Source organism: Carcharodon carcharias, chromosome 3 (genome assembly GCF_017639515.1).
Source record: "Carcharodon carcharias isolate sCarCar2 chromosome 3, sCarCar2.pri, whole genome shotgun sequence".
Classification (NCBI taxonomy): Eukaryota; Metazoa; Chordata; class Chondrichthyes; order Lamniformes; family Lamnidae; genus Carcharodon; species Carcharodon carcharias.
In genome coordinates, this window is record NC_054469.1 from 2490844 (window position 1) to 2514422 (window position 23579).

Here is a 23579-nt window from a genome sequence, read left to right on the forward strand (position 1 = left end):
CATGACTTTGCACATATTACAGGACACGCATTCCACTCGACTGAGCTACCCTACCATGTCTTAACTCTACTTCCCTTATATTAACTTTGTTTTACTTTGGATTATTTCTGTTATTTATATTGGCCTTAAATTTCCCTTATTCCTGGTGCTTCTCAGTTAAATCCAATTACAACAACTTGTTTAAAAATATTACACTTTTCTAATTTACTCACCAGGTCCTACTTACCAAGGTCACAGCTCTTCTTTGAGGAAAGGTAGAAAAAGAAAGGAGCGAGCGCTTCCTCCCTCCTCCCCGAACTCCCACAGTCACAAAACTCTAATTGAAGCCCTCTGCTGCAGCCAAAGTCAGCACCATAAGATAGCCTACTTTTATACTCTCTCAACCTAGCCAGTTGTCGAATTAACTAGTTACAGCTGCAAGCAGTGTCTGTATGAGCCCTGTTTTAAGGCTGGACTAAAACTTACCTTCTTCCAACCCTAACAGCAACTTTTATTGAATTAAAGAAAGGCTAGACTTTAGATAAAATTTATCCCTAAATTTAACCCTTAACCCTCTCAGCCACCAAACCCTAACTGAAGCACTCTGAAACAGACAAATACAGCACTCCAGTGCAGACCATAGCTATAGTTCTTTACCCCTGGAATCATTCTTTTGAGTCTCCTTTGTACACTCTCCAATGCCTTCACATCCTTCTTCAAGTGTGGCGCGCAGAACTGAGCACTGTACTCCAGCTGAGGCCTAACTGGTGTCTTATACAAGTTCAACATGACCTCCTCACCCTTGTACTCAACGCCCCTATTAATAAAGCCGAAAATACTATATGTTTTAAGAACTGCTCTCTCAACATGCCCTTCCATCTTCAATGACTCATGCGCATATACACCAAGGTCTCTCTGTCTCTTCATCTCCTCCTTTGGAATTTCTCTATTTATACTGTAATATTTTTCCTGCCAAAACAAATCACCTCACAGTTCTTTGCACTGAACTTCATCTGCCACTTGTCTGCCCAATCCACCAACCTGTCTGTCCTTCTAAGTTCAAGACTATCTTCTTCACAGTTGACAATGTTCCAATCTTCATATCATCTGCCCTGCCCACCACAGTCTAGATCATTAATATATATCAGGAAAAACAAGGGTCCCAATACTGACCCCTGGGGAACTCCACTACAAACCTTCCTCTATTCTGAAGAACATATATCACTACTATATCATATATGTTTTTTATATATATATATATATATTTATATTTATATAACATATATATAAAAAAAACATGTATCATATATCACTACTCTGTTTCCTGTCGCTCAGCCAATTTCTTATCCAAGTGCCTACTTTCCATTTTATTCCATGAGCTAGAATTTTGCTGACTAGTCTGTCATGTGGCACTGTATCAAATCCTTTTGAAAATCCACGTATATCACGTCAATAGCATTGGCTTTATCAATATTCTCTGTTACCACCTCAAGTTAGTTATACATGATTTTCCCGTAATGAATTTATGCTGGCTTTCCTTAATTATTCTACACTTGTCTAAATAAAGATAGCCTTTCCAACATCTTCCTCTCGATTGTAAGTTCTAAAAGCATACCAGTTACCTCCTCTCAACTCAGCCTAGGTAGCATCGTCTCCCTTTGTAATGACAGATGCAAAGAACCCATTTAACACCTCCACTATTTCTCCAACCTCTACATGCAAGTCCCTTTTTATTCCCTAATCAGCCCTACTCTTTCTTTTACCACTCTTTTATTATTGATATGCTTCTTGAAGACCTTGAATTCCCTTTTATGTTAGCTGCCAGTCTCTTTTCATGCTCTTTCCTTGCTTTTATTATTAGTTTTTCACTCCTCCTCTGGTCCTTCTATATTCATCCTGACTCTCCATTGTATTTTCTACCTGACATCTGTCATAAGTGTATTTCTTCCTTTACACTTTCACTTCTATCTCTCTTGTCATCCAAGACAAGAGAGATTCCAACTCCCTTGACTCATTCTCATGCATTCTCATCCCATCAAAGTTGGCTTTCCCCCAGTTAATTATTCCTGCTCTGGATTGTCCCTTGTCCTTTTCCATGGCCAACCTAAACCTCATGATACAATCCTTAGTGGATCTCCCACGGATATTTGATCCACTTGGGTCAATTCATTCCCCAGAACCAGGTCCAACAGTGCCTTCCCTCTCATTGGACTGGAAACATACTGTTGCAGAAAATTATCTTGAACACGTTCCTGGAACTCCCGCCCCTCTTGTCCTTTTGCACTATTTCTATCCCAGTCTATATTTGTAGAATTGAAGTCCCCCATTATGATTACTCTATAATTCTTGCAGCTCTCTGTAATTTCTTTACAGATTTGTTTCTTTACATCTCTTCCAGTAGCTGGTGATCTATAAACTACATTGATCGATGTTATTGCACCTTTTTCATTCCTTACCTCTAGCCAGGGAGATGCCGTCCTTGTCCCCTCTTGAACTTCCTATCTCTCCAGTTTTGTAATGCCATATGCCATTTTTAATCAGTGCTACTGTTCCCCCCTTGAACACTTCTTGTCTCTCCAAAACACTTTGTACCCAGGAATGTTTAATGTCCAGTCGTACCCTTCTTTGAGCCAGGTTTATGTTATAGCAACAACACCATAATTCATTTGTCAACTTGTGCCTGTAGTTTACCAACCTTATTAACCACACCCCGTGCATTTACATATACGCACATTAACCCTGATTTACGCTTTACTTTCCCTCTTACTCTGACTCCATCCGATGACTTAGTATTGCCTACTCTAGTTCTATCAATCTCTCCATGTTCTATTTACTTTGATATTACTCTCTGATATACCCTCCTCATCAGTTAATACTTCTCTGCTTCCCACTGCCAGTTTTTCTCCTCTCCATTATTCATTAAGTGGGGAAGACAGAAAGTAGGAAGCTATAGGTCAGTTAGCTTTACATCTGTCATAGGAAAAGTGTTAGAAGCTATTATTAAAGAAGTTATGGCAGGGCAGTTGGATAAGTTGAAGGTCATCAGGCAGAATCAACATGGTTTTGTGAAAGGGAAATTGTGTTTAACCAATTTATTGGGGTTCTTTGAGGAAGTAACATGTGCTGTGGATAAAGGGGAACTAGCAGATGTGCTGTACTTAGATTTCCAGAAGAGATTTGATAAAGTGCCACATCAAAGGTTATTGCGGAAAATAAAAGCTCATGGTGTAGGGGGTAACGTATCGGCATAGATAGAAGATTGGCTGGCTAACAGGAAGCAGAGAGTAGGCATAAATGGGTCTTTGTGAGGTTGGCAAGATGTAATGGGTGGAGTGCCACAGGGATCAGTGCTGGGACCTCAACTGTTTACAATCTACATAAATGACTTGGAGGAAGGGATTGAAGGGATAGTTGCCAAATTTGCTGGCACTTGGAGTATAATATGGGGAAAATGTGAAATTGTTCATTTTGGCAGGAAGAATAAAAGAGAAGCATATTATCTAAATGGTGAGAGATTGCAGAGCTCTGAGGTGCAGGGAGATCTGGGTGTCCTAGTGCATGAATCACAAAAGGTTAGTATGCAGGTACAGCAGGTAATTAGGGAAGCTAATAGAATGTGATAATTTATTGTGAGGGGAATTCAATACAAAAGAAGGGAACTTATGCTTCAGTTGTACAGGGCACTGGTGAGACCACATCTGGAGCATTGTGTACAGTATTGGTCGCCTATTTAAGGAAGGATGTCAATGCATTGGAAGCAGTTCAGAGAGGGTTTATCAGACTAATACCTGGAATGGGTGGGTTGCTTATGAGGAAACTTTGGACAGACTAGGCTTGTATCTGCTGGAGTCTAGAAGAGTAAGAGGCAACTTGATTGAAACATAGAAGACCCTAAGGGGTCTTGACAGGCTGGATGTGGAGAGGATGTTCCTCGTGTGGGAAAATCTAGAACTAGCGGTCACTGCTTAAAAGTAAAGTGTGGCCCATTTAAAACAGAGATGAGGTGAAATTTTTTCACTCGAGGGTTGAAAGCCTTTGGAAATCTCTTCCTGAAAAGATGGTGGAAGTAGAGTCTTTGAATATTTTTTTAAGACAGAGGTGGATAGATTCTTGGTAAACAGGGGGGGCGGTGAGGGTGATAGGTTATCAGCAGTAGGTGGGTGCAGATCTCAGTTACTATCAGATCAGCCATGCTCATAGTAAATGGTGGAGCAGGCTCAAGGGGCTGAGTGGCCAACTCCTGCTCCTTGCTTGTATGTCCACTCTCAATTTCCCCTCAGGTCCCCAACTCCCTGCCAATCTAGTTTAAAGCCTCCCTGATATCTGATATTACGAGCAACCCAAGGACATTCATCCCATTCCGGTTAAGGTGTGACCCATTCTTCTTGTACATGTCAATGGGAGGGAAACTATTGGAGAAAATTCTGAAGGAGAGAATCTATCTCCACTTGGAGAGGCAAGGTTTGATCAGGGATAGTCAGCATGGCTTTGTCAGAGGGAGGTCATGCCTAACAAATTTGATTGAATTTTAGGAGGAGGTAACCAGGTGTGTAGATGAGGCTAGTGCAGTTGATGTAGTTTATATGGATTTCAGCAAAGCCTTTGACAAGGTCCCACATGGGAGACTTATAAAGACGGCAAATGCACATGGGATACAGGGTAATTTGATAAAGTGGATTCAAAATTGGCTTAGTTGTAGGAGACAGAGGGTGATGACAGAAGGATGCTTTAGTGACTGGAAGCCAGTGTCCAGTGGCATACCACAGGGATCGGTGCTGGGTCCCATATTATTTGTCATTTATATAAACAACATAGATGAGACTGTGGGGGGTAGGATTAGTAAGTTTGCGGATGACACAAAGATTGGCCGGGTGGTTAACAGTGAGGTTGAGTGTCTTGTGCCACAGGAAGCTATAAATGAGATGGTCAAATGGGCAGATAAGTGGCAGATGAAATTTAACCCTGAAAAGTGTGGGGTGATACACTTTGGAAGGAGTAACGGCATGACACTAGGAAATTCTGAGCAACAAAGTGTCCATAGATCTCTGAAGGCGGAGGGGCATGTTACTGGGATGGTGAAAAAGGCATATGGGACACTTGCCTTTATCAATCGAGGCATGGATTACAAAAGTAGGGAGGTCATTTTGGAGTTGTATAGAACCTTGGTGAGGCCACAGCTGGAGTACTGTGTGCAGTTCTGGTTGCCACATTATAGGAAGGATGTGATTGCACTGGAGGGGGTGCAGAGGAGATTCACCAGGATGTTGCCTGGGATGAAACATTTAAGTTATGAAGAGAGGTTGGATAGACTTGGGTTGTTTTCGTTGGAGCAGAGAAGACTGAGGGGTGACCTGATCGAGCTGTACAAGATTATGAGGGGCTTGGACAGGGTGGATAGGGAGCAGCTGTTCCCCTTAGTTGAAGGGTCAGTCACAAGGGGACATAAGTTCAAGGTGAGGGGCAGGAGGTTTAGGGGGGATGTGAGGAAAAACTTTTTTACCCAGAGGGTGGTGACAGTCTGGAATGCGCTGCCTGGGAGGGTGGTGGAAGCGGGTTGCCTCACATCCTTTAAAAAGTACCTGGATGAGCACTTGGCACATCATAACATTCAAGGCTATGGGCCAAGTGCTGGTAAATGGGATTAGGTAGGTCAGTCAGGTGTTTCTCACGTGTTGGTGCAGACTCGATGGGCCAAAGGGCCTCTTCTGCACTGTTTGATTCTGTGAAAAGAATGTCCTACAGCTGCTCTTGTGAGATCCTTGACCCTGGCATCAGGGAGGCAACATACCATACTGGAGTCATGTCTACAGCTGTAGAACTGCCTGTCTGCTCCCCTAACTATGGAATCCCCCATCACTATCGCACTTCCACTCTTCCTCCCTGCCCGTCCTGTGCAGCTGACCCACCCATGGTGTCACGAACTTGGCTCTTGTTCCAGCCCTTTGAGGAACCATCTAGTTCACCAGTACCCAAAATGGAAAAGCTGGAGAGCGAGATAGCCTCAGGGGATTTCCTGCAATACCTGCCTATTCCTCTTGAATACTCTGGAGGTCCCCCATTCCCTCTCTGCCTGTGTACCTCTTGGCTGTAGTGTGACCAGCTCGCTAAGCATGCTATCCATATAATCCTCAGCCTTGTGGATGCACCGTAATGACTCCAGCTGTTGCTTAAGTTTCTGCAGCTGATGACACTTACTGCAGATGTCGTCATTGAGGGCACTTTGCTCCTGCATGACTTCCCACATCTCTCAGGATGCATATTCCACATGGCCAAGCTGCATTGACATACCTTAAACTTTATATGAAGCATTTACGACTGTATGGTACAATATGATAACTCAGTTGTCACTCATCGATCATCTCCTCTGTGCCGAGTCCAGAGAGGCCTATACTTAGCAACCAGTCAACTTGTGGACTCCTGTGACGTCACTTAGAGATTTTATCTGTAAGCTCCTGGCTTCTCTCTGTTGCATCTAAGTGGAAATCAATTGCTGGAAGCTGAAAAAAGTAGAGAAAAGGAGCACCTCCTCCCCTGCTCCCTTCTCAGAACTCCCAACTCAGCAGGCTCTACTTCTTTCAATAAACCTGGCTTAAATCAAGGCTTTCCCCCATGCACCGATGTAAACTTGTAGACGTTTACAGCACAGAAGGAGACCATTTGGCCCATCGTGTCCATGCCAGCCAACAAAGATCTGATTACACTAATCCCTTTTTCCAGCGCTTAGCCCATAGCCCTGGAGGCTGTGGCAACACAAGTGAATATCTAAATACTTTAGTGTTACGAGAGTTTCTGATTCAACCGCCCTTTCAGGCAGTGAGCTCCAGACTCCCACCACCCCTTGGGTGAAAAAATTCTTCCTCAACTCCCCTTTTAACCCTCTACCTCTAACCAGGGGGCATAGGTTTAAGGTAATTGACCCCTCTTCTAATGGAAAAAAGTACCTTCCTGTCTACCCTGTCTATGCCCCTCATAATCTTACACACCTCTATCAGGTCCCCTCTCAACCTTCGCTGCTCCAAGGAAAACAACCCCAGTCTATCCAATCTTTCCTCATAGCTCAGACCCTCCAGCCCAGGCAGCATCCTGGTAAATCTCCTCTGCACCCTCTCCAGTGCAGTCACATCCTTCCTATAATGTGGTGACCAGAACTGCACACAGTACTCCAGCTGTGGCCTAACCAGCGTTTTATACAGTTCCAGCATAACTTCCCTGCTCCTGTATTCTCTGCCTCGGCTAATAAAGGCAAGTATCCCATATGCCTTCTTAACCACCTTATCTACCTGTCCTGCTGCGTTCAGGGATCTGTGGATCAAGGTCCCTCTGAGCTTCAGTACTTTCCAGGGTCCTACCACTCATAACCTAATCCCTTGCCTTGTTAGCCCTACCCAATTGCATTACCTCACACTTTCCCAGGTTGAATTCCATTTGCAACTGCTCTGCCCACCTGACCAGTCCATTGATATCCGCCTGCAGTTTACGGCTATCCTCCTCACTATTTCCCACTCTACCAATTTTCGTGTCATCTGCATCTTCTTAATCATACCCCCTACATTTAAGTCCATATCATTTATGTACACCACAAACAGCAAGAGCCCCAACACCGAGCCCTGTGGAACCCCATTGGAAACAGACTTCCAGTCACAGAAACATCCCTCTACCATCACCCTCTGCTTCCTGCCTCTCAGCCAATTTTGGATCCAACATGCCACTTTGCCTTGGATCCCATGGGCTCTTATTTTCTTGACCAGTCTGCCATGAGGGACCTGATCAAAAGCCTTGCTAAGGTCCATGTAGACCACATCAAATACATTACCCTCATCAACACTCCTGGTTACCCCCTCAAAAAATTCAATCAAATTTTTCAAACACAACTTTCCCTTAACAAATCCATGCTGACTATCCCTGATTAATCCGTGTCTCTCCAAGTGCAGATATATTCTGTCCCTTAGAATTGTTTCTAGTAACTTCCCCACCGCCGAGGTTAAACTGACTGTCCTGTAATTTCCTGGTCTATCATTTCCTCCTTTTTTAATGATGGGACAGCGTTAGCAGCCCTCCAGTCGTCTGGCACCTCACCTGTGGCCAGACAGGATTTGAAAATTACTGCCAGGGCCCCTAATGTCTCTTCCCTTGCCTCCCTCTACAGCCTGGGATATATCTCATCCGGGCCTGCGGATTTATCCACTTTTAAGGCCACTAAACCCACTAGTACCTCCTCTCTCTCTATGTTATTTTCCTCCAATATTTCACAGTCCTCCACCCTGCTGTCTATACCTGCGTCGTCCTTTTCCATTGTGAAGACCGACACAAAGTATTCATTGAGGACTGTACCCGTGTCTTCTGGGTCCACACACAGATTACCTCTATGGTCCCTAATTGGCCCTATTCTTTCCCTAGTTATGCTCTTGTTCTTTATATATTTAAAAAACCCCTTTGTTTTTTATTTAATTCTACCCACCAATACTTTCTCACGCATACTTAGCTTTCCTTGTTTCCTTTTTAAGTTCCCCCTGCACTTTTTATACTCCTCATATTGAGCCCTCGGTATCTGCCAATGGCTTTTTTCTTAATCCTAACCTTTATGTCCCTTGACATCCAGGGTTCTCTGGACTTAGTCCCTCCCACTTTGTCTTTATGGGAACATATTCCCCCGATACTCTCGCTATTTCCTCCTTGAATGCCTCCCACTGCTCTGACAGTTTTATTTGCAAGTGAACTTGGCCCAAATCTTATCTTAGTGAAATTCGCCTTTCCCCTAGAACTTTTATTCCTGGCCCAACCTTATCCTGTTCCATAACTATCCAAAATCTAACTGAATTATTGTCATTATCTCCAAAATGCTGCCCCACTGATACACCTCCCAACTGCCCGGGCTCATTTCCGAATATTAGGTCCAGAACTGCCCCCTCCCTTGTTGGGTTTTCTATGTACTGGTTAAAAAAGTTCTCCTGGATGCAACTTAAGAATTTTGCTCCCTCCCTACCTTGCACACTAACCTATCCCAGTTAATATTTGGGTAGTTAAAATGCCCTATTACTGCCCTATTATTCTTACACTTCTCTGAAATTTGATTATATATTTGACCCTCTATCGCTCCCTGACTGTTTGGGGGCCTATAGTACACACCCAACAGTGTGTTTAACCCTTTTGTATTTTTTACTTCTACCCATATGGCTTCATTTGATGATCCCTCCAAGATATCATCCCTCCTCACTGCTATAATTGATTCCTTGATCAATATTGTGGACCCCACCCCCCAACCCCCCTCTTCTATCCCTCTCTTGATCTGGTCTGAATACCCTTTCACCAGGAATGTTGAGCTGCCAATCCTGACCTTTTAGCCAAGTCTCGGTGATCGCTATGATATCATACTCCCACGTGCCTATCTGTGCCCTCAGGTCATCTGTCTTATCCCTCAGGTTCCTTGCATTAAAATATATTCCATTTAGCCTTGCTAAACTCTTATCTAACTTTATCCTCTGCCTTCCAGACTCACTCACAAGCATTCTAACTTCTAATTCCATCTCAGCTTCTCTCCCCTCTGAACTACTTTTCAGGATCCCATCCCCCTGCCAATTTAGTTTAAATCCACCCCAGCAGCGGTAGCAAACCTCCCTGTGAGGATGTTGGTCCCGTTCCTGTTCGGATGTAATCTGTACAGGTTGTACGGGTGCCACCTGTAGGAAGCATATGATTGCACTGGAGAGGGTGCAGAGGACATTCATCGGGGTGTTGCCTGGGCTGGAGTGTTTCAGCTACAAAGAGAGACTGGATAGGCTAGGGTTATTTTCCTTGGAGCAGAGAAGGCTGAGGGGGGACCTGATTAAAGGTATACAAAATTATGAGGGGCATAGATAGGGTAGATAGGAAGACATTTTTCCATCTATGGCCCAAGAAGCATATGTGTATTTCCCTCACTAACAAATCCCCTACCGCTGTTGCCCTTCCACACGTCTTCCTCCTCTGGCCCTGAGCAGCTGGACCACCCTCAGCTCTGGTTGCCCTCCACAGTTCCTCCGTGACTTTCACTGTTTTCCAAGGCCAAAAAATGGTTTGCGAGTGAGATGCACTTGGGGGCTTCCTTCGCTACCTGCCTGGTCCCCCTCTTCTGTCTGGCCATCACCCATTCCTTCTCTGCTTGCACTTCTTTAAGCTGTGGGGTGACCATGTCCTGAAACGTGCTGTCCACGACCCTCTCACCCTCGTGAATGCACCGTAATGCCCCCAGCTGCTGCTCAATCTCCAAAACCCGGAGCTCAAGTTGCTTCAGTCGGAAGCACCTCCTGCACACATGGTCACTCATACCACCAGGGGCATCTAGAATTTCCCACATAGTGCAGGATGTACACATCACGAAACAGGGTTCCCAAGACATATCTTACCTAAATAGAATACTAATACTAATGGAATTTTACCCTTCCTCCTACTTGAACCTCACTGTTTTAACCTCTCTGTCCCGAAGGCTCACTGTTTTAACCTCTCTGTCCTGAAGGCTCGCTGTTTTAACCTCTCCCACCTCCCAGCTCCTGTCATGCTCTTTCTGACCCCCCGGCTCCTCTCGCACTCTTTCTGCACTTTGAACCAAATTCCCAAGTATCCACTCTATCTCCATCTCACTCAGCCATAGTCTCCCTTACTGACTGTACCCCTTATACTGACCGTGCCCCTTACTTATTTGCCTGACCCAGTTCAGTTTCTGGTCAATGGTAACCCTCCAGGATGTTGATAGTGGGGGATTCAGTGATGGTAATGCCAGTGAATGTCATGGGGAGATGATTGGATTCTTTCCTGTTAGAGATGGTCATTGTCTGGCACTTGTGTGGCGTGAATAGTTACTGTCCACATCTTGCTGTATATGATTTTGGAAGCAGGCATGGACTGCCTCCAAAACCTTCCAAAATCCGGATCAGGATTATTGACCGGGAAGCCCAACTGCAAACACTGCAACATAAGTGAGAGAGAGAAATGCCTGGACGCTTTGTTCCAGAGGATGGTCACACCTCTTAGAATAGGGTTGTCTGTTTTGGTCAGCAGTGAGGTACAGGAGGATGCGACTGTCAGTGAGGCAGGTAATGGGACCGAGCAGACAGTAGTGGGGGAGCCTCAGACTTTGCAACAGTCAAACAGGTTTGAAGTGCTCACAACCTGTGGGGGTGGAAGTGAGGTCTGCAAGGTGGATGAGCTGGCTGGACCTGGCACCATGGTACAGGAAGCCTTTCAAGTCAGGGGAGCAAACAAGAGTGTAGTGAGGGGCATTGACACTGTTTTCTGTAGCAAAGAGTGAGAGTCTGGATGGCTGTGTTGGCTGCCCGATGCCAGGGCTTGGGACGTCTGCTTGGGGCTGGAGAGGAACTTACAGTGGGAGGAAAGGATCCAGCCATCGTAGCCCACGTAGGTACCAATGACATAGGCAGGACAGGGAAGGAGGCTCTGCATCGTCAGTATGAAGAGCTGTGTACCAAATTAAAAAGCAGAACCTCAAAGGTAATAATTTCTGGATTATTAACTGAGCCACTTCAAGTTGGTATAGGGCAGATAAGACTAGAGAGATGAATGCGTGGCCCAAAGACTGGTGTGGGAGAAGTGTGTTCCTGTTTGTGGGGCACTGGCACCAATACTGGGGAAACTGGAGGCTGTACCGTTGGGATGGTCTACACCTGCACTGTGCTGGGATGAGTGTTCTTGTGAATCGCACAACTAGGGAAGTAGAGAAGGCTTTAAATTGAACAAGGAGGAATTGAGGGATCAAGCTTGGATTGATGTGGCAAATCAAGGAGTAGGTTCAAGGCAGAAGACCATCATAGTAATATGGGAAAAGGGGGTCAGCGAATAGCGGGAAGAGGCAGAGAGATTAAACCTAAGAATACACCAATAGTCAAAACTAAATGTTACAAAAATAACAAGAAAACAAACCTAAAGGCTTTGGATCTGAATGCACATAGCATTCACCACAAAGTAAGTGAATTGATAGCACACATTGAAGTAAATAAACATGATCTGATAGCCATTACAGAGATGTGGCTGCAGGATGGCAAGGATTGGGCCCTGGATATTGAGGGGTATATGACCTTCAAGAAAAATAGGAAGCTAGGTAAAGGTGGAGGGGTAGCACTATTAATCAAGGGTGGCATTGATGCAGAGATGCAGGTAGCTAGAGATGACCTTGGTTCAGCAGATCAGGGTGTAGAATAGGTTTGGGTGGAGATGAGGAACAGTGGGGGAAAGAAGTTACTAGTGGGAGTGGTCTACAGGCCCCTAACAGTAACCACAATTTAGGACAAAGTATTTAGGATGCCATTGGTGCAATAGACTTGGTATTGTGTACTGTGACAGGATTAATTCATGACCTCAGAGTGAAGGCACCGCTAGGTAGCGGCGACCACAATATGATTGAATTTTACATCAGTTTGAAAGGGGGAAGAGTGGGTCTATGAATTTAAATAAAGGTAACTATGTGGGCATGAAAGCTGATCTAGCTGAAGTGAACTGGGATACTGGGCTAGGGGTAGATCAATAGAGAAGCAGTGACAGATATTTAAGGGGATATTTCAGAATAAGTGTATGCCTACTATAAAGAAAAATTCAAAGGGAGGATCCACCATCCATAGAAAACTAAAAAAGTTAAGGAAAACATCAAATTTAAGTAAAAAGCATCTAATTGCGAAGGTAAGTGGCAGGTCAGATGATTGGTCAGAATAATAACAAACAAAGAATGACTAAAAAGTTAATCAGGAGTAAGAAATTTGAGTATGAGAAGAAGGTAGCTAGAAATGTAAAAATGGATAGCAGGAGTTTCTACAGGTATTTAAAAAGGAAAAGAGTAAGTAAAGTGATTGTTGGTCCTCAAGAGAGTGACAGTGGGGAGCTAATAGTAGATAAAAAGGAAATGCAGATGAAATGAACAAATAATTTGCATCTGTCTTTGCTACAGAGGATACAAAAAAACATTCCAGTAATCGCTGTAAATCAGGAGGCGGAGGGGAGAGGGGAACTTGGTGAAATTACAATCACTAGGGAAGCGGTACTGAGCAAATTGATGGAGCTGCCGGCTGACAAGTCTCTGGGTCCAGATGGACTTCATCCTAGGGTCTTAAAAGAGGTGGCTAATGGGGTCGTAGATGCGTTGGCGTTAATTTTCTAAAGTTCCCTAGATTCTGGAAATGTTCCATCAGTAGCAAATATAATCCCTCTATTCAAGAAGGGAGGGAGGCAGAAAACAGGGAACTCTCGGCCAGTTAACTTGATGCCTGTTGTGGAGAAGTTACTAGAATCAATTATTAAGGGGGTTACAGCTGGGCACTTAGAGAAACTCAATGTAATAGGGAAGAGGCAGCATGGTTTTGTGAAAGAGAAATCAGGTTTAACCAATTTATTGGTGTTTTTTGAAGGAGTAATATGCACTATGAATAAAGGGGAGCCTGTGCATGTACTGTACTTGGATTTCCAGAAGGCATTTGATAAAGTGCCACATCAAAGGTTATTGCAGAAAATAAAGGCTCATGGTGTAGGAGATAATGTATTAGCATAAATAGAAGATTGGCTGGCTGGCAGAAAGCTGAGAGTCTGCATAAACAGGTCTTTTTGTGATTGGCAGGATGTGACGAGTGGAGTCCCACAGGGGTCTGTGCTGGGCCTCAACTTATTACAGTTTACATCAATGACTTAGATGAGGGGAGTGAAGGCTTGATAGCTAAATTTGCAGATAGCATTTTGATGACAGGAAAGTATTTTGCGAAGAGAAAAATAAGCATGTTGCAGAAAGACAGAGATAGTTTGAGTGACTGGGCAAAAATCTGACAGATGGAGTATAACGTGGGAAAATGTGAAGTTGTTCACTTTGGCAGGAAGAATAAAAAAGAGTATTACTTAAATGGGGAATGGCTGCAGAATTCTGAGATGCAGAGGGATCTAGGTGTTCTACTACATGAGTCACAAAAAGTTAGTATGCAGGCACAGCAAGTAATTAAGAAACCTAATGGACGCTATCCTTTGTTGCAAGAGCAATTGAACCAAAAGGTAAGGATGTTATGCTTCTGTTACACAGGGCATTGGTGAGACCAAATCTCAAATATTGTGTGCAGTTTTTGTCTCCTTATTTAAGGAAGGATGTAAATGCATTGGAGGCTGTTCAAAGGAGGTTTACTAGATTGATACCTGGAATGAGCGGGTTGTCTTATGAGGATAGGTTAGTCAGACAGGAACAAAAACAAAAATAGCTGGAAAAACTCAGCAGGTATGACAGACTGGGCTTGCTTCCACTGGAGCTTAGAAGAGTGAGGGGTGACTTGATTGAAGTTTACAAGATCCTGAATGATCTCGACAAGATGGACATGGAAAGGATGTTTCCTCTTGTGGGTGAGTCCAGAACTGGGGACACAGTTTAAAATTAGAGGTTGCCCTTTTAGGATAGAGATGAGAATTTTTTTCTCTCAGAGGCTTGTGAGACTTTGGAACTCTGCCGTTGGGGACAGGGTCATTGGATTTTTTTTAAGGCAAAAAGTAGATAGATTCTTGTTATGTAAGGGAATCAAAGGTTATCAGGGATAGATGGGAATGTGGAATTCAAAACACAAACAGATTAACCATGATCTTAACGAATGGCAGAGCAGGCTTGAGGGGCCGAATGGCCTATATTTCCTGTTTTGTATGTTCATCTGTGCACAATATAAGGTTACAGGGTGTAGGGTGGGGATAAAGGGTTGATTGATTATCAGGAAGCCGAGTTGGGATAAATGGGTCTTTTTCGGGTTGGCAAGATGTAGAGAGTGGAGAGCCACAGGGATCAGTGCTGGGGCCGAAACTATTTACAATCTATATCATTGACTTTGATAAAGGGTAAGTAGCTAAATTTGCTGATGACACAAAGATAAATAGAAAAGTAAGTTGTCAAGAGGAGGTAGAGAATCTGCAAAGGGATATAGACAGGTTAAGTAAGTGGGCAAAATTTTGGCAAATGGCGTCTCAAGTGTGAAAATTTGAACTTGTCCATTTTGGCAGGAAGAATAGAAAGGCAGTGTATTATTTAAACGGATAGAGGTTGCAGAACTCGGTGGTACAGAGGGATCGGGGTGTCCTGGTACATGAATCAGGAAATGTTAGTATGCAGGTGCAGCAAGTGATTAGGAAGGGAAATGGGATGTTGGTGTTTATTGCAAGGGGAATGGAATATAAAAGTAGGGAAGTTTTACTGCAGCTAAACAGGGCCTTGGGGAGACCACATCTAGAGTGCACAGGTTTGGTCTCCTTATTGGAAAAAGATATAATTGTATGAGAAGCTACTCAGAGAAGGTTCACGACTTGTTCCTGGGATGAAGGGCTTACCTTATGAAGAAAGTTTGAACAGGTTGGGTCTATACCCATTGGGGTTTAGAAGAATGAGAGGTGATCTTAAACATAAGATCCTAAGGAGATTTTATAGGGTGGATACCAGGAGGATGTTTCCACTTGTGGGATAGACTAGATCCAGGGAACACAGTTTAAAAATAAGGGGTCTCCCTTTTAAGATGGAGATGAGGAGAAATATTTTCTCTCAAAGGGTTGATACTATGTGGAATTCTTTTCCCCAGAATGCAGCAAAGGCTGGGTAATTGAATGTATTCAAGACTGAGTTAGAAAGGTTTTCATTAGACAAGGGTATTGGGGGGGGTGCACAGACAGGAATGTGGAGTTGAGATTACAACCAGGTCAGCCATGATCTTATTGAATGGCGGAGCAGGCTCAAAGGACCGAATGGCCAAATCCTCTTAAGTCCTATGCTCATTAGCTCATCTACTTTGAAAATCTGATTATCTTCTCAATGGTGAGACACTTAAGAGCTGGAGGCAGAAAGGGAGTTGGATGTTCATGTATGTAAATCACTAAAATGAGTGCAAGAGTACCGAACTGGAATAAAGAAAAGCTAACTCCTTTGATTTGGGGTTGGGAGACTGAAGAAGAGGCATAACTGTCAAAATAGAGTTAGGAGTGAAATGGGGAGTGCTCCTTCATACAAAGGTTGGTGAAAATCTGGATCTCTCCCCCAAAAAGCTGTGGATGATCGGAGTTTATTGGAGGTTTCAAGACTGAGATTAAGAGGCGGTTGTTTGTAGGGGTATCGAGGGGAGCAGAAGTAGGTAAATGGAGTTGAGGAATAGTTCAGTCACAGTTTCAATTGAACAACTTGCTGAATAGCCTCCTCCTGTTGAAATGGTTTTCTCCATCAATGAAGAGTGCAGGAAGACATGCCAGGAGCAGCACCAGGCCTACCTAAAAATGAGGTGTCCACCTGGTGAAGCTATAACACAGGAATACTTGCGTGCCAAACAGCATAAGCAGCAAGTGATAGACAGAGCTAAGCGATCCCACAACCAACGGATCACATCCAAGCTCTGCAGTCTTGCCACATCCAGTCGTGACTGGTCGTGGACATTAAAACAACGCACTGGAGAAGGAGGCTACACAAATATCTCCATCCTCAATGATGGAGGAGCCCAGCACATCAGTGCAAAAGATAAGGATGAAGCATTTGCAACAATCTTCAGCCAGAAGTGCCGAGTGGATGATCCACCTCAGCCTCCTCCCAGCATCACAGATGCCAGTCTTCAGCCAATTCGATTCACTCCACATGATATCAAGAAACGGCTGAAAGCACTGACAAGGGCCCTGACGATATTCCAGCAAGAGTACTGAAGATTTGTGCTCCAGAAATTGCTGTGCCCCTAGCCAAGCTGTTCCACTACAGCTACAACACTGGCAATGTGGAAAATTGTGTCCTATACACAAAAAGCAGGACAAATCCAACCCAGCCAATTACCGCCCCATGAGTCACTCTCGATCATCAGTAAATAATGGAAGGGGTCATCAACAGTGATATCAAGCAGCTCTTGGTAAGCAATAACCTGCTCACTGATGCCCAGATTGGGTTTTGCCAGGGTCACGCAGCTCCTGACCTCATGACAGCCTTGGTTCAAACATGGACAAAAGAGCTGAACTCCCAAGGTGAGGTGAGAGTGACTGCCCTTGTCATCAAGGCAGCATTTGACCGAGTGTGGCATCAAGGAGCCCTAGCAAAACTGGAGTCAACCGGAATCGGGGGAAAGCTCTCCATAGGCTGGAGTCATACCCAGCACAAAGGAAGGTGGTTGTGGTTGTTGGAGGTCAGCCAAGTCAGTTCCAGGAGATCACTGTGGGAGTTCCTCAGCGTAGTGTCCTAGGCCCAGCCATCAACAGGTTTTTTTTATTTATTCACGGGATGTGGGCTTCGCTGGCTGGCCCAGCATTTATTGCCCATCCCTAGTTGCCCTTGAGAAGATGGTGGTGAGCTGCCGCCTTGAACCGCTGCAGTCCATGTGGTGTAGGTGCACCCACAGTGCTGTTAGGGAGGGAGTTCCAGCTTTGGGCCCAGCGATAGTGAAGGGGCGGCGATATATTTCCAATTCAGGATGGTGAGTGACTTGGAGGGGAACATCTAGGTGTTGGTGTTCCCATCTATCTGCTGCCCTTGTCTTTCTATATGGTAGTGGTCATCGCTTTGGAAGGTGCTGTCTAAGGAGCCTTGGTGAATTCCTGCAGTGCATCTTGTCGATCGTGCACACTGCTGCTACTGTGTATCGGTGGTGGAGGGAGTGAATGTTTGTGGATGCAGTGCCAATGAAGCGGGCTGCTTTGTCCTGGATGGTGTCAATTTTCTTTGAATGTTGTGGGAGCTGCACTCATCCAGGCAAGTGGAAAGTATTCCATCATACTCTTGACTTGTGCCTTGTAGATGGTGGACACACTTTGGGGAGTCAGGAGGCGAGTTACTTGCCGCAGGATTCCTTGGCTCTGACCTGCTCTTGTAGCCACAGTATTTGTGTGACTAATCCAGTTCAGGATGTTGCTAGTGGGGGATTCAGTGATGGTAATGACATTGAAAGTCAATGGATGATGGTTAGGTTCTCTTTTGTTGGAAATGGTCATTGCCTGGCACTTGTGTGACGCAAATGTTACTTGCCATTTGTCAGCCCAAGCCTGGATATGTCCAGGTCTTGCTGCATTTGGATATGGGCTGCTTCAGTATCTGAGGAGTCGTGAATGGTGCTGAACATTGTGCAATCATCAGCGAACATCCCCACTTCTGACCTTATGATGGAAGGAAGGTCATTGATGAAGCAGCTGAAGATGGTTGGGCCGAGGACACTACCCTGAGGAACTCCTACAGTGATGTCCTGGAGCTGAGATGACTGACCTCCAACAACCACAACCATCTTCCTTTGTGCTAGGTGTGACTCCAACCAGCGGAGAGTTTTCCCCCTGATTCCCATTGACTCCAGTTTTGCTAGGGCTCCTTGATGCCACACTCGGTCAAATGCTGCCTTGATGTCAAGGGCAGTCACTCTCACCTCACCATTTTGTCCATGTTTGAACCAAGGCTGTAATGAGGTCAGGAGCTGAGTGGCCCTGGCTGAAGCCAAGCTGGGCGTCAGTGAGCAGGTTATTGCTAAGTAAGTATCGCTTGATAGCAGTGTTGATAACCGCTTCTATCACTTTACTGATGATCGAGGGTATCCTGATGGGGCGTTAATTGGCCGGGTTGAATTTGTCCTGCTTTTTGTGTGCAGAGCCTAACCTGGGCAATTTTCCACATAGCTGCTTCATCAATGACCTTCCTTCCATCATAAAGTCAGACGTGGGGATGCTCACTGATGATTGCACAATGTTCAGCAACATTTGCAACTCCTCAGATACTAAAGCAGCCCATGTCCAAATGCAACAAAACTTTGGCAACATCCAGGCTTGGATTGACAGGTGGCAAGGAAAGTTCGTGCCACACAAGTGTCAGACAATGACTATCTCCAACAAGAGGAAATCTAACCATCATCATCTGTTGATATTCAATGGCATTACCAATGCTGAATCCCCCCGATATCAACATCCTGGGGGTTACCATTGACCAGAAACTAAACTGGACTAGCCATATAAATACTGTGGCTACAAGAGCAGTCGGAGGCTGGGAATCCTGTGGTGAGTAACTCACCACCTGACTCCCCTGTCCACCATCTACAAGGCACAAGTCAGGAGTGTTATGGAATACTCCTCACTTGCCTGGATGAGTGCAGCTCCCACAACACTCAAGAAGCTTGACACCATCCAGGACAAAGCAGCCCACTTGATTGGCACCCCATCCACAAACATTCACTCCCTCCACCACCGACGCATAGTAGCAGCAGTGTGTACCATTTACAAGATGCACTGCAGCAACTCACCAAGGCTCCTCAGACAGCAGCTTCCAAACCCACGACCACTACCATCTAGAAGGACAAGGGCAGCAGATAGATGGGAACACCACCACCTGGAAATTCCCCTCCAAGTCACTCACCATCCTGATTTGGGAATATATCGCCGTTCCTTCACTGTCGCTGGGTCAAAATCCTGGATCTCCCTCCCTAACAGCACTGTGGGTGTACCTATGCCATACGGACTGCAGTGGTTCAAGAAGGCAGCTCATCACCACCTTCTCAAGGGCAACTAGGGATGGGCAGTAAATGCTGACCCAGCCAGCGAAGCCCACATCCCGTGAATGAATATAAGAAAATCTGAAAATGGTTGGGCCGAGGACACTACCCTGAGGAACTCCTGCAGTGATGTCCTGGAGCTGAGATGACTGACCTCCAACAACCACAACCATCTTCCTTTGTGCTGAGTATGACTCCAACCAGCGGAGAGTTTTCCCCCTGATTCCCATTGACTCCAGTTTTGCTAGGGATCTTTGATGCCACACTCGGTCAAATGTGGCCCTGATGTCAAGGGCAGTCACTCTACCCTCACCTCATGAGTTCAGCTCTTTTGTTCTACCTCAAGGTTTGGCCCCATTGTCACTCTCATCCACATTGGGTGGTTGAAAGGTGCTTGGGCTGTGGCTGCAGAGGTGGAAAGTATGGGCTATCTCTGTGCTCATCACTGTCTGCTCTGTGCTTCTGCGTCTGACTCTAACTCTGTCCTCACCCTGTTTTTGAAAGGAGAGAATGCGTAGGGAACAAGAGGAGGCCACACGACGGTTGGAGGAGGAAGCAGAGGTGAGGAGAATGTTGGAAGTAGTGAGTGTTCCTGTGTGAGTGGGTATTACTGCATGAGTGAGGGGGAAGTTGAGGTCACTGTGCGTGAAGGTCACTGTGAATGAGAGGGGAGTGTATGTTATTTTGTGAGCGAGTGGGGGGTGCGGTTCATTGTGAGAGTGAACCCGGAGTGGAATAGCAGTGTGAGGGGGGAGTGGGAGGCCACTGTGTGAGGTGGTATTTGGGGGCCTCTGTGTGAAGGAGGTGTGGATGTCACTGTAAAAGGAAAATAGGGGCTAATTGAGGGGAGAGTTGGGTCATTGCGAGGGGGTAGTGACGATCACTGTGAGTGGAAGGGGGAGCGGGAGACACTGTGAGTGTGAAGGGGGAGTGGGGGTCACTGAGTGATGGGGTAGTGGGGGTCACTGTGAGTGTGATGGGGGAGTGGGGGTCACTGAGTGTGATGGGGGAGTGGGGATCATTGTGAGTGTGATGGGGGAGTGGGGGGTCACTGAGTGTGATGATGGAGTGGGGGTCACTGTGAGTGTGATGGGGGAGTGGGGGTCACTGTGAGTGTGATGGGGGAGTGGGGGTGACTGTGAGTGTGATGGGGGAGTGGGGGTCAGTGAGTCGGGGTCACTGTGAGTGTGAAGGGGACTGGGGGTCACTGAGTGAAGGGGGAGTGGGGGTCACTGAGTGAAGGGGGAGTGGGGGTCACTGAGTGAAGGGGGAGTGGGGGTTACTGAGTGAAGGGGGAGTGGGGGTTACTGAGTGAAGGGGGAGTGGGGGTCACTGATAGTGTGAAGGGGGAGTGGGGGGTCACTGAGAGTGTGATGGGGGAGTGGGGGGTCACTGTGAGTGTGATGGGGGAGTGGGGGTCACTGTGAGTGTGAAGGGTGAGTGGGCATCACTGAGTGAAGGAGGCTCACTGAGTGAAGGGAGTGTGGGGGTCACTGAGAGTGAAGGGAGTGTGGGGGTCACTGAGAGTGAAGGGAGTGTGGGGGTCACTGGGAGTGTGGGGGTCACTGAGAGTGAAGGGAGTGTGGGGGTCACTGAGAGTGAAGGGAGTGTGGGGGTCACTGAGAGTGAAGGGAGTGTGGGGGTCACTGAGAGTGAAGGGAGTGTGGGGGTCACTGAGAGTGAAGGGAGTGTGGGGGTCACTGAGAGTGAAGGGAGTGTGGGGGTCACTGAGAGTGAAGGGAGTGTGGGGGTCACTGAGAGTGAAGGGAGTGTGGGGGTCACTGAGAGTGAAGGGAGTGTGGGGGTCACTGAGAGTGAAGGGAGTGTGGGGGTCACTGAGAGTGAAGGGAGTGTGGGGGTCACTGAGAGTGAAGGGAGTGTGGGGGTCACTGAGAGTGAAGGGAGTGTGGGGGTCACTGAGAGTGAAGGGAGTGTGGGGGTCACTGAGAGTGAAGGGAGTGTGGGGGTCACTGAGAGTGAAGGGAGTGTGGGGGTCACTGAGAGTGAAGGGAGTGTGGGGGTCACTGAGAGTGAAGGGAGTGTGGGGGTCACTGAGAGTGAAGGGAGTGTGGGGGTCACTGAGAGTGAAGGGAGTGTGGGGGTCACTGAGAGTGAAGGGAGTGTGGGGGTCACTGAGAGTGAAGGGAGTGTGGGGGTCACTGAGAGTGAAGGGAGTGTGGGGGTCACTGAGAGTGAAGGGAGTGTGGGGGTCACTGAGAGTGAAGGGAGTGTGGGGGTCACTGAGAGTGAAGGGAGTGTGGGGGTCACTGTGAGTGAAGGGAGTGTGGGTGTCACTGTGAGTGAAGGGAGTGTGGGGGTCACTGAGAGTGAAGGGAGTGTGGGGGTCACTGAGAGTGAAGGGAGTGTGGGGGTCACTGAGAGTGAAGGGAGTGTGGGGGTCACTGAGAGTGAAGGGGGAGTGGGAGTCACAGAGAGTGAAGGGGGAGTGGGAGTCACAGAGAGTGAAGGGGGAGTGGGGGTCACTGAGAGTGAAGGGGGAGTGGGGGTCCCTGAGTGAAGGGGGAGTCGGGGTCATTGAGAGTGAAGGGGGAATGGGGGGGTCACTGTGCGAGTGAAGGGGGAGTGGGTGTCACTGTGAGTGAAGGGGGAATGGGGGTCACTGTGCGTTTGAAGGGGGAATGGGGGTCACTGTGCGTGTGAAGGGGAGTGGGAGTCACTGAGAGATTAATGGGGGAGTGGGGGTCACTGAGAGTTTGATGGGGGAGTGGGGGTCACTGAGAGTGTGATGGGGGAGTGGGGGTCACTGAGAGTGTGATGGGGGAGTGGGGGTCACTGTGAGTGTGAAGGGTGAGTGGGGGTCACTGAGTGAAGGGGGCTCACTGAGTGAAGGGAGTGTGGGGGTCACTGAGTGTGATGGGGGAGTGGGGGTCAGTGAGTCGGAGTCACTGAGTGTGAAGGGGGAGTGGGGGTCACTGAGTGAAGGGGGATTGGGGGTCACTGATAGTGTGAAGGGGGAGCGGGGGTCACTGAGAGTGTGATGGGGGAGTGGGGGTCACTGAGTGATGGGGGAGTGGGGGTCACTGAGTGTGATGGGGGAGTGGGGGTCACTGTGAGTGTGAAGGGTGAGTGGGCGTCACTGAGTGAAGGAGGCTCACTGAGTGAAGGGAGTGTGGGGGTCACAGAGTGAAGGGAGTGTGGGGGTCACTGAGTGAAGGGGGAGTGGGTGTCACTGTGAGTGAAGGGGGAGTGGGGGTCCCTGAGTGAAGGGGGAGTGGGGATCCCTGACTGAAGGGGGAGTCAGGGTCATTGAGAGTGAAGGGGGAATGGGGGTCACTGTGAGTGAAGGGGGAATGGGGGTCACTGTGCGTGAAGGGGGAATGGGGGTCACTGTGCGAGTGAAGGGGGAGTGGGGGTCACTTTGAGTGTGAAGGGTGAGTGGGGGTCACTGAGTGAAGGGGGCTCACTGAGTGAAGGGAGTGTGGGGGTCACTGAGAGTGAAGGGGGAGTGGGAGTCACAGAGAGTGAAGGGGGAGTGGGGGTCACTGAGAGTGTGATGGGGGAGTGGGGGTCACAGAGTGTGATGGGGGAGTGGGGGTCACAGAGTGTGATGGGGGAGTGGGGGTCACTGAGAGTGTGATGGGGGAGTGGGGGTCACTGTGAGTGTGAAGGGTGAGTGGGGGTCACTGAGTGAAGGGAGTGTGGGGGTCACAGAGTGAAGGGGGAGTGGGAGTCACTGAGAGTGAAGGCGGAGTGGGAGTCACTGAGAGTGAAGGCGGAGTGGGAGTCACTGAGAGTGAAGGCGGAGTGGGAGTCACTGAGAGTGAAGGCGGAGTGGGAGTCACTGAGAGTGAAGGCGGAGTGGGAGTCACTGAGAGTGAAGGCGGAGTGGGAGTCACTGAGAGTGAAGGGGGAGTGGGAGTCACTGAGAGTGAAGGGGGAGTGGGGGTCACTGAGAGTGAAGGGGGAGTGGGGGTCACTGAGAGTGAAGGGGGAGTGGGGATCACTGAGAGAGAAGGGGGATTGGGGATCACTTTGAGTGAGAAGGGGGAGTGGGGGGTCACTGTGAGTGAGAAGGGGGAGTGGGGATCACTGAGTGAAGGGGAGTGGGTGTCATGTGATCAGGGCAATGGCGGTCACTGAGAATGAGGGGTTAGTTTTTTTTTGTTC

General features: G+C 47.2%; 1 protein-coding gene across 14 annotated transcripts in view; it reads left to right on the forward strand.

Moving 5' to 3' along the window:
- Positions 1 to 23579, forward strand: part of scrib (scribble planar cell polarity protein) — a 482984-nt gene that overhangs the window by 352207 nt on the left and 107198 nt on the right. For 10 of the 14 annotated variants that reach the window (XM_041183767.1, XM_041183772.1, XM_041183773.1 and 7 more), the window contains one exon: positions 19956 to 20012. The exons of the other annotated variants lie outside the window; for them this stretch is intronic. In XM_041183767.1, coding sequence (XP_041039701.1) covers positions 19956 to 20012 — 57 coding nt within the window. The remainder of the gene's footprint in view (positions 1 to 19955; positions 20013 to 23579) is intronic. 14 annotated transcript variants of the gene reach the window in all.